The sequence below is a fragment of the Gekko japonicus genome, unplaced genomic scaffold (assembly GCF_001447785.1).
Source record: "Gekko japonicus isolate JY-2015 unplaced genomic scaffold, Gekko_japonicus_V1.1 scaffold4191, whole genome shotgun sequence".
In the NCBI taxonomy this organism is placed as follows: Eukaryota; Metazoa; Chordata; class Lepidosauria; order Squamata; family Gekkonidae; genus Gekko; species Gekko japonicus.
In genome coordinates, this window is record NW_015171627.1 from 53,286 (window position 1) to 64,887 (window position 11,602).

General features: G+C 43.0%; 1 protein-coding gene across 1 annotated transcript in view; it reads right to left on the minus strand.

The window, feature by feature from the left end:
• The window catches only part of LOC107117796 (arylacetamide deacetylase-like 3), a 16,121-nt gene extending 5,649 nt beyond the window's left edge, over positions 1-10,472 (minus strand). The window contains exons 1-3 of the mRNA XM_015419962.1: positions 10,309-10,472; positions 4,751-4,967; positions 371-434 (exon numbers count right to left, since the gene is read on the minus strand). Coding sequence (XP_015275448.1) covers positions 371-434; positions 4,751-4,967; positions 10,309-10,458 — 431 coding nt within the window. The 5' untranslated portion in view covers positions 10,459-10,472. The remainder of the gene's footprint in view (positions 1-370; positions 435-4,750; positions 4,968-10,308) is intronic.
• Positions 10,473-11,602: the final 1,130 nt, after the last annotated feature.

The following is an 11,602-nucleotide window of genomic DNA, read 5'->3' on the forward strand; positions in this document are numbered from 1 at the left end:
CTCCTCCTCCTCCTCCTCTTCTTCTTCTTCTTCTTCTTCTTCTTCTTCTTCTTCTTCTTCTTCTTCTTCTATATACTGCTGCATGCAGATTCATTTTGTGCATTGTTTTACTGATAGTCACAGGCAGTAACTTTGCCTTAGTAAAAAGTTAAAACATCTGCTTAAAGGGCAATTCTGATTTCAGCTTTGCAAAAATATAGAACATCAAAATGGCCAATACAAAACAATCTCTGCATTGTTTTACTGATAGTCACAGGCAGTAACTTTGCCTTAGTAAAAAGTTAAAACATCTGCTTAAAGGGCAATTCTGATTTCAGCTTTGCAAAAATATAGAACATCAAAATGGCCAATACAAAACAATCTCACTTACCCAATATCCACGACCATCGTCCCAGTTTTTAGGGCAAGGTGACGGCATGTAGCTGCATAAGCGTCTAGAAAGAAAAAAAAGTCACTCCGTGTAGAATATCTATATGCATTAATTTCTATGCTGTTTTCTTGAGAAACTAAGATGCGGGGGGGGGACCATAGGTAAAGAAAACTGATTCATTTATTGGGATGGTTCCTGTGCCGCCCCCTCAGAATGTCCACTTGACCTGTTTTATTGAGAGACTAAGATGCAGGGGGGGGGATAGGTAAAGAAAACGGATTCATTTATTGGGATGGTTTCTGTGCCGCCCCCTCAGAATGTCCACTTGAAGTAGCTTACAAAGTAAAACAGAATAAATAATTGGAACATCATGAGAGTCATAACAGTTGGAATGACTATAAAAATCTATTTCTTATTTATTGCATTTATCCCACAGCATTTATCCCACTTATTTATTGTCTATCCCACAGTAGGCCCAGGCGGCTCACAACATCAATAAAATACAATGAACACATGATTAAAAACCAGTTAAATAAAACAGGATGGCAGCTAAGAAACTCCAGAGCAGTTCAATACAGCCTCCTGTTAGATGTTAGCAGGATAGTAGGCAGCTATAGACTTACTATGGGCAAGGAGGCCAAGATGGTAGAAACATCCACTGCCTCAACCAAAGGCCTGGCAGAACAGCTCGATTTTGCAGGCCCTGTGGAACTGTAGCAGGTCTTGCAGGGCCCTGATATCAATTGGGAGCACATTATGTTGGACATGTATAAGTTTCAAGGTCTAATCCAGTCATTATAGGGTTAACTTGTTTACCTTTCTATGCTATTGTTTAGACTGACCTGGGAGGGAAACCTGGCACAGAGCCAATGGGGAGAAAGCCCAGGAAAATCTGTGTTTTGTAACACGGATTGGTTAATGTAATCAGGTGACTTCCTTCTAGGGGTCAAGAAGAAGCAGATTCTCCATTGTTGTGTACCTTGTGTGTGACCATGCTTTTGTAGCAGCAAGATGTGACAAGGTAGCTCTAGATATGTTTTGTTATTTTGTAGGTTTCCTGTGTACCTTTTACCCTTAGAAATAAAGCTTTTTAAACAGAAAGAAATGTTTCCTCTCCAGTGAAGCAAAGATCCATTGCAAAGTTTAAGTGTGTAAGTATTCCCCAACATATTTCACCAGGCTGGGGCCAGGGCAGAAAAGGCCCTGGCCCTGGTTGAGACTAGGCAGAAGTCTTTTGGGCCAGAGAATATCAATAGATGTTGGTCTGTGAAGCAGAAGGCTCTCCAGGGTGTATATGGAAAGAGATGGTCCCAAAGATATGCTGATCCCAGCATACATTTAAAGGTCAGTACCAAAACCTTGAAGCATATCTAGTACTCAACTAGTAGCCAGTGCAGAGGTCACCAGTGTTCCCTCTAAGTTGAGTTAGTGTGAGCTAGCTCACAGTTTTTTAGCCTCCGGCTCACACATTTTTGTCTTAGCTCAGGAAGGATGGCTCCAGAGCAAACTAATTTATGCAGTAGCCAGTCGCTCACTCACAACTTTAATGCCAGTAGCTCACAAAGTAGAATTTTTGCTCACAAGACTCCACAGCTTAGAGGGAGCATTGGATATCACCATCAGCAAGTGCACCGCATTCTGCACTAGATGTGAGTTTTTGGGTCAGTTTCAAGGGCAGCCCCACACAGAGTGAGATACAGTAATCCAGCCTGGAAATGACTGTTGCATGGCTCACTGTAGCTAAATCCAGGAGGGAGAGATAGGGAACATGTTGCCTGATTTACCCTTAAAAATCCACAAAGAACATAATGCAGTATAAAACTTATAGTACCTTGCAATGAGTCTCATAAAACACTTATTAGGGAAAGTAGACTGTAAGACGTGTCAATTTTTTAACCTTATTAAAGATGGGACCAGTTTTTAATGAAAAGCCTGAGTAAAAAAGAAATGCTGATTCTATAGAGAAACCAAAAATTACAATTTGAATTCTTTTTGTCTTTTATTAGTCCTTTTGTTAATTTGGAATGCTTCATTTTTAAAATATTTTTTAAAAAATCAGCCCCCAGCTAGACAGTAAAAGATCTCTATTATATACTTTCAGATCATGGCCTTCAGTTTCCTCCGTTAATCCATACATTTGTAAATTAGATTTCCTAGTTTCATTTTCCAAGTTTTCTAACTGTCAGCACTTTCATTTCTTATTCAGATTTACCAAAATGTTTTCCCACTATCTTGAAAGCTTCCTCTGTCTTGCCAGTTCTTTCTTCCTTGGCTTTTTGTTGTTTCTTAATTTGTTCTACTTCTTCAGAATCTTAGGGACTACAATGCGAAGCCTGACCAGATGATATCAAATGGAATTCATGGACAGCCTATCAGCATAACCATCATTCAAGTTTACACTCCAACTATATATGCTGAAGAGGAAGAAATTAAAAGTCATTATGCAAGCGTCCAGGAAGAAACTGATCACACATGTAAGCAAGATGTGCTGATAATCATAGGTGACAGGAACACAAAAGTAGGAAACAAAATAGAATCCAATACCTTACTCTGATTTGGGCTAGGAGCACAAAATGAAGCAGGAAAATCATAGAATTCTGTGAAGATAACAATTTGTTCATTGCGAAAACATGTTTCAAGAAACCAAACAGATGATTGTATAAATGGAAGTCACCAGATGGCCAACACAGAAATCAAAGAGATAACATAATGGGAGGCAGAAGATGGAGAAGTTCTATTCTCTCTGCTAAAACAAGACCAGGAATTGTTAATACTGAAAATTAGAATAAACCACTCCAAAACATTCATAGTGCCAAAATACAATCTAAACAACATTACTGATGAGTTTAAAGATGATGTAAAGAACAAATTTGCATAACTAAGTTCAAGTGACCATGTACCAAAAGAGTATGGGTTGAAACTAGAAATGTTACCGAGGAAGAATGTGCAAAGACTATTCCTGTAGAGGGTTGAAACCAGAAATGTTACCAAGGAAGAACGGGCAAAGACTATTCCTGTAGTCAAAAGAAATGAAAAATCATGATGCAAGACTGATGAAACTCTAAAACTTGCTAAGGATAGATGAAAATAAGGATGGGCATGAACCACAAAAATGTGATTCCATTTGGTTCATGGTTGAACCATGAACCCCATGAATCCAGTTGGTCTGCATGTGAACCAAACCAGGTTCCGGAGGTTCGTGCCAGAAACAGCTGAACGTGGGGGCAGCCTGCTCCCACAGCTCAGTTGTTTCAGGCTTTAAACAGCTGAGCCATGGTAGTAGTTTGCTCTGCACAGCTCAAGGGCTTTCTTGGGTTCAGCTGCCCAAGAAAGCCCCTTTAAACAGTTGAGCCAAATGGAGCAAACTGCACCCATGACTCAGCTGTTTAAAGAGGCTTTCTTGGGCAGCCAGCTCCAGGCTCAGAGCCATTTAAACCCTTGATTTCTCTTCCCTGCTGCCTTTTGTGAGGAGCAGAAAGCAGTCATTTAAATGGCCCCCATCCATTTACACCAAACAGCTGTTTTCCAAGAAAAGTAGAAAGCTATGTGAACTTCCACAAAGTGCCATGAACTGCATCAAAATTCGTAAAAGTTCATGATAGTTCTTCAGTTCACAAACACTGGTTCATGAAGCACTAACTGCCCAAAATTCTTGATGTACTTTAGTTCATCAGCCAGTTTCTGCCCATCCATAGAAGAGAAACAAAATTAAAAGGTAACAGAAATAGAGCCAGAAGTCTAAATACAGCATTCAAGCAACTTGGATGTAGAGACAAGAAAATTATTATTGCAGATGCAGGGATTTAGTAAGAAGATGTTTTTTCAGAGATCCACACAAAACATACCACTCAAGGTTTTGGAATAAAACCATGGCCATTTTGTTGTGGTGCCTACTAAAGATAAAAGGTAAAGGTTCCCTTGCTCGAAAGCCAGTTGAATCCGACTCTAGGGTTACGGTGCTCATCTCCATTTCAAAGCTGAAGAGCCAGCGCCGTCCGAAGACGTTTCTGTGGTCATGTGGTCAGCATGACTAAACACCAAGGCACACGGAATGCTGTTACCTTCCCACTGAACTGGTACCTATTTATCTACTTGCAATGTCTTGCTTTCGAACTGCTAGGTTGGCAAGAGCTGAGACTAGAGACGGGAGCTCACTCCATCATGCGGCACTCGGGTCTCGAACTGCTGAACTACTGACCTTCCACAGCCTGCAGTTCAGCATCTTGTAATAAAAAATCACCTCAGGATCAACAAGGTTGAGGATCCCATTCGAGAATCAGGCACAATGGTGTCATGGACTCCAATAAAGCTATGAACAGACCTCTTTGACAATACCCCGTTTCCCCACAAATAGGTAATGTAAAGTATGAAATATCTTACTAATGGTCCCAAGCATGCCAGCACCTCCATGAATGTAGACCAGACATCTCCTTGGACCACTGGATGGATGTTTTGGCTCATATATTCTCACAGGCACATTATCAAATTGTTCATCCCTGATGTGGAGCTCCCGGTCTGTTTGGAATACTCCGATCTTTAGTGATGTTCTTATGAGTCTGACTTGGTCGCAAATGCCCAGTTTCTCCAAAATCCATGACTGTTTTAAGGGGGGGGAGAGATATAGAGAGAGGGAGACAAAGTAAGCAGTAGGATAACCACAATGAGCTTCTGGCCTGGATTCACAGGTGCCTCCTTGCTTGCAGCTGTTGGATTGGTTGGGTTCGCAAACCGTCTCAGGTAACAGCACATTAAAATTTTCCTCACAGGGTTAGGACCAAGCCACATCATTACCCTTCCACCAAGGTGAAAGTCTAGAAGAGGGGAATATGTGGGAATCTTTCCTCTGGCATTCAAGGAGCTCTAACTAAAGGAAGGGAGTAAAAAGGAAGAAGCTGAAAGACCAGGAGAGGTTTAAAGGCCAGCCAGTGGGTAAGAACGAGGTATCCACTCAAAATGTTGACTGAGAAAGCCAATGTCATGTAGTGGTTAGTGTTGGACTGGGGGAAAAAACAACGGCATGGAGTTGGGATGGCCTGATCAAACCATCCCGATGGCATGAGAGTGCGCTGGAGTGATCAGACAGGGGAAAGTCCATCCGTGGCCCGTCGCAACCCATTTACTACTGGATTTCCCCCAGTGTCTTTTAACTCTGCTTCTGCGACAGAGCAGAATGGGTTGCCAACGGCTGCGTGACACTTCCCAGATGTTGTTGTCTGATTGCTTTCTTTAAATCCACCCGGAATTCGTGCCTATGTCGGATCTAATTGTGCGTGTGATCGCAGCCTAGGATCTACATAGCTTTCTCCATGCCTTTTCTCTGTACCCTGGTAAGTGTTGGCTAACTAGATTTTATATGTGGGTGCAACAGACCACCATAATAGCAATTTCAAAAAACAAAACAAAACAGAAAATCGATTTTACTTCTATAAGCAGTCCTTGGTTACAAAAAGGGAAGGAAAAAGAACACGGCTGAGCAAAACTGGAGTAACAGCATCTTAGCCAAAGGAAATAAAATGAGAAATACATTAGGCTTCTCACTTTAGATCTAAAATGTACCTCCCCGATCGTCATTTAGGAGACAGGCAGAGTAATCATAAAGATTCGTCATTTCTGTCCATGCTCTTTTCGTGCCTCTCTCTTTCTCAGACATTGTTTGAGCAGTCTTTCTCCGGGTCTGATTCATCTCTATCCTCCAAACAGAATTTCTAAATCTCTCCTCTTCTTCACAAAGGTTCTCTATACAATTTAAGTGACTGCTCTCATCCTACCTAGCAAAAAATTGCCAGCCAGATCCCAGAAGGTTTCTGAAACATTCATAGATTACTGTAGCTCCTAGGGCCTCAGGAAGAAGAAGAAGAGGAAGAGGAAGAGATTGGAGTTATACCCTGACTTTCACTACCCAAAGGAGTCTCAGAATGGCTTACAAACTCCTTTCCTTTCCCCTCCTCATAACAGACACCCTGTGAGGGAGGAGAGGCTGAGAGAGCTCTTTAGAGAACTGTCCATGAGAGAACAGCTCTGACAGAAGTATGGCTTGTCCAAGGTCATCCAGCAGCTGCAAGTGGAGGAGTGGGGAATCAAACCCGGTTCTCCCAGATTAGGAGTGGGAAATCAAACCCAGTTCTCCCAGATTACAGTCCGTGCACTTACCCACTACACCAGACTGGCTCACCAAACTGGCTCACCAAACTAGAAAGGGTCTTTGTTGTCCTGGAAAACCCCATCAACTTACAAACTGACATCCCCGGTCTGTTTGGAATACTCCGATCTTTAGTGATGTTCTTATGAGTCTGATTTGGTCGCAAATGCTCAGTTTCTCCAAAATCCATGACTGTTTTAAGGGGGGGGGAGAGATATAGAGAGAGGGAGACAAAGTAAGCAGTAGGATAACCCCAATGATCTTCTGGCCTGGATTCACAGGTGCCTCCTTGCTTGCAGCTGTTGGATTGGTTGGGTTCGCAAACCGTCTCAGGTAACAGCACATTAAAATTTTCCTCACAGGGTTAGGACCAAGCCACATCATTACCCTTCCACCAAGGTGAAAGTCTAGAAGAGGGGAATATGTGGGAATCTTTCCTCTGGCATTCAAGGAGCTCTAACTAAAGGAAGGGAGTAAAAAGGAAGAAGCTGAAAGACCAGGAGAGGTTTAAAGGCCAGCCAGTGGGTAAGAACGAGGTATCCACTCAAAATGTTGACTGAGAAAGCCAATGTCATGTAGTGGTTAGTGTTGGACTGGGGGAAAAAACAACGGCATGGAGTTGGGATGGCCTGATCAAACCATCCCGATGGCATGAGAGTGCGCTGGAGTGATCAGACAGGGGAAAGTCCATCCGTGGCCCGTCGCAACCCATTTACTACTGGATTTCCCCCAGTGTCTTTTAACTCTGCTTCTGCGACAGAAGCAGAGTTAAAAGCGTGGTATTGGCCTGAAGGAACGGATCGGGGACTGGTGCGAGCCGATTCACAGATGTTGCAGTGTGCTCACGCCCGTTCGCTGCGCCCCCGATCCGTCCCTCTCCCAGGCCAAAACCTCCCGTGTGACTGGGGCCTAGGATTGGGTAAACTTCCCTTTCTCCAAGACTGAAACAAATCTCCATATCAACAACCAAGCCAGGATGCTGATAGCTTCTTACAGTAATTGCCAGCCTGTAGGTCATTTTCTCCTGTAGTCTAACCTTTCTCTCTTACTTTCCTTGCTCTCTTACTTTCCAGCTCAGCCAGAACTTGCAAAGCAGTAGGCAGTGTGCTGCAGCAAGATAAAAACAACCTTTCCCTCTCTTAATTTCTCCCCCTCTATTCCACACATTTCTCATACATTTCTGTCTCCCTTCACCTAATTTTTCCATCCCCCCCCCTTTGTTTTGTTTTCACTTCTTATTCTCAAGACTTTCTCACTTCTATCCTGCTTGGTGACAGAATGTATTTAAGAGTACTATAGTAGCAAATCTTTGTTAATGTTATGAGCAGAAGGCACAGGGTCTGCTGGGCACTGTGCATTGCACTGGTTCTGCTGGGCTTCCACCCCCTGCTTGCTTGGACTGTGATTCTGTGCTTGACATCAGCTGTCATTGCCACAATGGCACTGGGTTTTGCTGAGCACTCTGTGATTGCACTGGTACACTGGGTACTCTGTACATTGTACTGGTTTGGCTGTGCTTGCAAAAATTACCCCCCCTTCAGTTTCTACTCACCCAGGAAACTTCCATGGCATGAGCAGGGATTCGAACCTGGGTCTCCCAGATCCTAGTCCAACACTTTAGACACTGGCTCTCGTGATGGAATAGCATGCTAGAATTTGGATTTTTTAAAGCTGGCATGATTATATACATGAAGTTGAGAGCCAGTTTGGCGTAGTGGTTAACTGCGCCGACTCTAATCTGGGAGAACCGGGGTTGATTCCCCACTCCTCTACTTGCACCTGCTGGATGACCTTGGGCAAGCCATAGTTCTCGGAGCTGTTCTCTCAAGAGCAGTTCTGTCAGCGCTCTCTCAGCCCCACCTACCTCACAGGGTGTCTGTTGTGGGGAGGGGAAAAGAAAGGGGTTTGTAAGCCACTCTGAGACTCCAAGTGAAGGGCAGGGTATAAACCCAATCTCTTCTTCTTCGTCTTCTTCTTCTCTAAATAGAATAATTTTGTCACTGTCTGCATTTCTTTTCTAGCCATTGAATCAAAGTTTGGGCCCAGTGGCACCTTTAAGACCAGACCTTGTTCTGCTGCTTCGGACCAACGTGGCTACACACCTGAATCTATTTTCTGGCCGTTATTATTATCATTCATTTTATTTCATTATTATTCCTGAAAATAATTTTGTCACATAGAGGATGGTCCCTGACCTGGATAGCCCCGGGACAGCCTGATCTCGTCAGATCTCAGCAGCTAAGCAGGGCCGATGTGGAGGCGGGCGATGGCAAACCCACCTCCAAACGTCTCTTGCTTTGAAAACCCTACAGCAGGGGTGGCCCAGCTCGCTTAACGTAAGAGCCGCATAGAATAAAAGAATAAACGTCAGATGTCTGAGAGCCCCGAGACATGAACAAATATCACATAAATGTTTTTATTTTAAAAACAGGCGAATTGCTTTCCATTAAACATTAAATGAGACTGTCAAAAATAAAAAAAAACACAAAAGGGGTAAAAACAGATATTGATAGCGATATTTATTTATCCAATGATATTTGTAGGCGGGGGGGCTTTGAGAACGCATTTAAAATTAAATCTGCATTCTTTCTCTGCTCCCCCCCACACACACCTCAAGCCTGTCTAGGGATGGGAACACTGGCTGGGGAAAGGAAGACCGATTTGGGGATGCATGCCTCCTGTGACGTCCTCCTTATTGGGGAGGACTGGTTTCCCTTTAAAAGTGTTCTTTATTTGGTTCTACTAGGGTATATCCAGCTGCCACCAGGAAATTTAAGGCTTTCCAAACCTTTATACTTTACTGTTGCTCTTACGAGTTAGGTAGCCCGAGTTCAAGGCTTATGAGGAACTATGTGTCCTGAGGAAGTATTTCTTTTAGAGCTGGTATACTTAAATAAAAGAGGATTTATTGAAGGAATTCATAAATAAAAGGGTAGAACAATGTAACCAGTAAGGAGTAAATCATGAACAAATGCTTAGTGTATCACACACAATCTGCTCCCTTACTGACAGGGATCTTTCAGGTAACTTTGTAACACTTTAACTTTACTGTTTCCTAGACACTCAGCTTCAGCTTATAACTGTTTCAACACAGAACTGCTTATCTCTCTTTGTAAATGCAGCACCAACTTATTCCACACGGAACGGCTTCTCTATATTTCACTCAGAACTAACTGCTTGTCTAACTCATTCCCCACATAGAACTAACTGAACCCCTCAACTGTCAAACCTGTAACTGTAACCTCTGACTGACATACAGACATATCCACTCATTCTCACTTCTAAAACCCCTCCCCCTCTCTGTCAACCACCAATCATACCACGCTTGCTTCTCTCAACCACTCTAGTCTACTTACCACAGCCATGCAACCAAACTTTTAAAGAGAGACATACACACCAAAAACAAGGAATCATTACACCTCCCCTTCGCTTCCCCAGCTGCCCTGCTGGAAGCCGCACAATATGTGCGAAAGAGCCGCATGTGGCTCCTGAGCCGCAGTCTGGCCACCCCTGCCCTACAGGGTCGCCATAAGTCAGCTGTGACTGGACAGCAAGAAGATAAATAAACAGAAGAGGGGAGTGTTAAAAAATTATCCGCCCCAGGCACCAGATAGGCTAGGTATGCCACCGGTGCCAACCTCACTTTTTCTGTTTTAATTACAACACTGACATCTATAAATTTTGACATCTATAATAACGTATGACTTTAACTTTCTTTTCTCTCTCTCTACATTAGGCAATACTGGGGGTGGGGGGAGACCTGAAAAAGGGTTTCCCGCATAAAACCTGATGTACTTACCACAAAAAACATTATATCTACATAGACAGAAGTAAACGCATATTTGAAGTATTCAGAGGTTTCCAGAGGGATATTCATTCTTCGGAAATAAAGATAACGCTGGTACAGGATGCTAAGAGGCAGACATACCAGGACAAGGGACAAATACATTTTCTTCTTAGAGAAGTGAGTTGAAGTGACTGATGGGTTTTTAAAGCGTACATAGTTATAGGCCTTGCCATTAAAAACTATTACTTCACACTCACTCTGGTTGGGTAAGTATGGTCTGATGCCTCCTAGAAAATTACCACCCATTTAAAGAACAAGTTTTGACATCAAGCTTGCATACAGCTCCTTAATCTGGAGTTTTGCCATTTTGATTACCAAGGGCTTTGAAAAGGAGTTTTCTAAGGACTGGACAGGTAATGTTTCTCTTTGTGCTGTCCCTTTATTCAACTGAGCAAATCATTTTCTTCTGCCTGCTCTTTGGTCCTTTCTGCACTAGATCTTAAATCCTGGTCCAACCCTGTCCCCGAACTTACCTTTTACACTACATGCAAGTTCACCCCTGTAATTATTTCAGGGAATTTTTACATTCTACGCTACACTCGGGTTCACTCTTGTAATTATCTCAGGGTGTTTTTTTGTTTCCATATTACATTGAGGTCACCCCAGTTTCACCCCACACTTCTCCCGGGATAAACGGACGCTGTTATAACCTGGGATAAATGCAAAGTATTGTGTCCTGAACTCTGATAAAACCAGGGATGAGATCCAAGTGTGGAAAGGTGGCCACAGAGTAGTGGCATATATATATATATATATATTTCATTTTCTGAGGTACTTCACCAGATCTGCTGCCTAATATCCCTTCACTGAAAATGACAGGCTGCCTCTGAAAACTTCTGCAGGCCAAAGTATGCATTTTACCACTGAGTCATGTCCTTGTAACCTTAGAGTGTGATACCATTTTAGAGTGTTATTTAGGAAAGCTGGTACAGTGCGGAGGGCTGGATTAGGATGTTGTAGAACCATCAGTCAATTCTTGCTCTGCTTTCAAGCTGGCTGGGTGAGCATAGGCCAGTGACAGATACCTTACAGGACTGCTGTGAAGGGAAAACGAAGTTTGCCACCCACAGTTCCTTGAAATTTCCCACACCATTAAGGTTTCAGTTTTCTCTCTATCCACTAGACCAGTGGTGTTTAGAGGTGGTTTGCCATTGCTTGCCTCCATGTCACGACCCTGGTGTATTTGTAAGATTCAGAAATCTCCAGAGGGATCACGAGCCAGTTTGTTGAAGTGGTTAGGAATGTA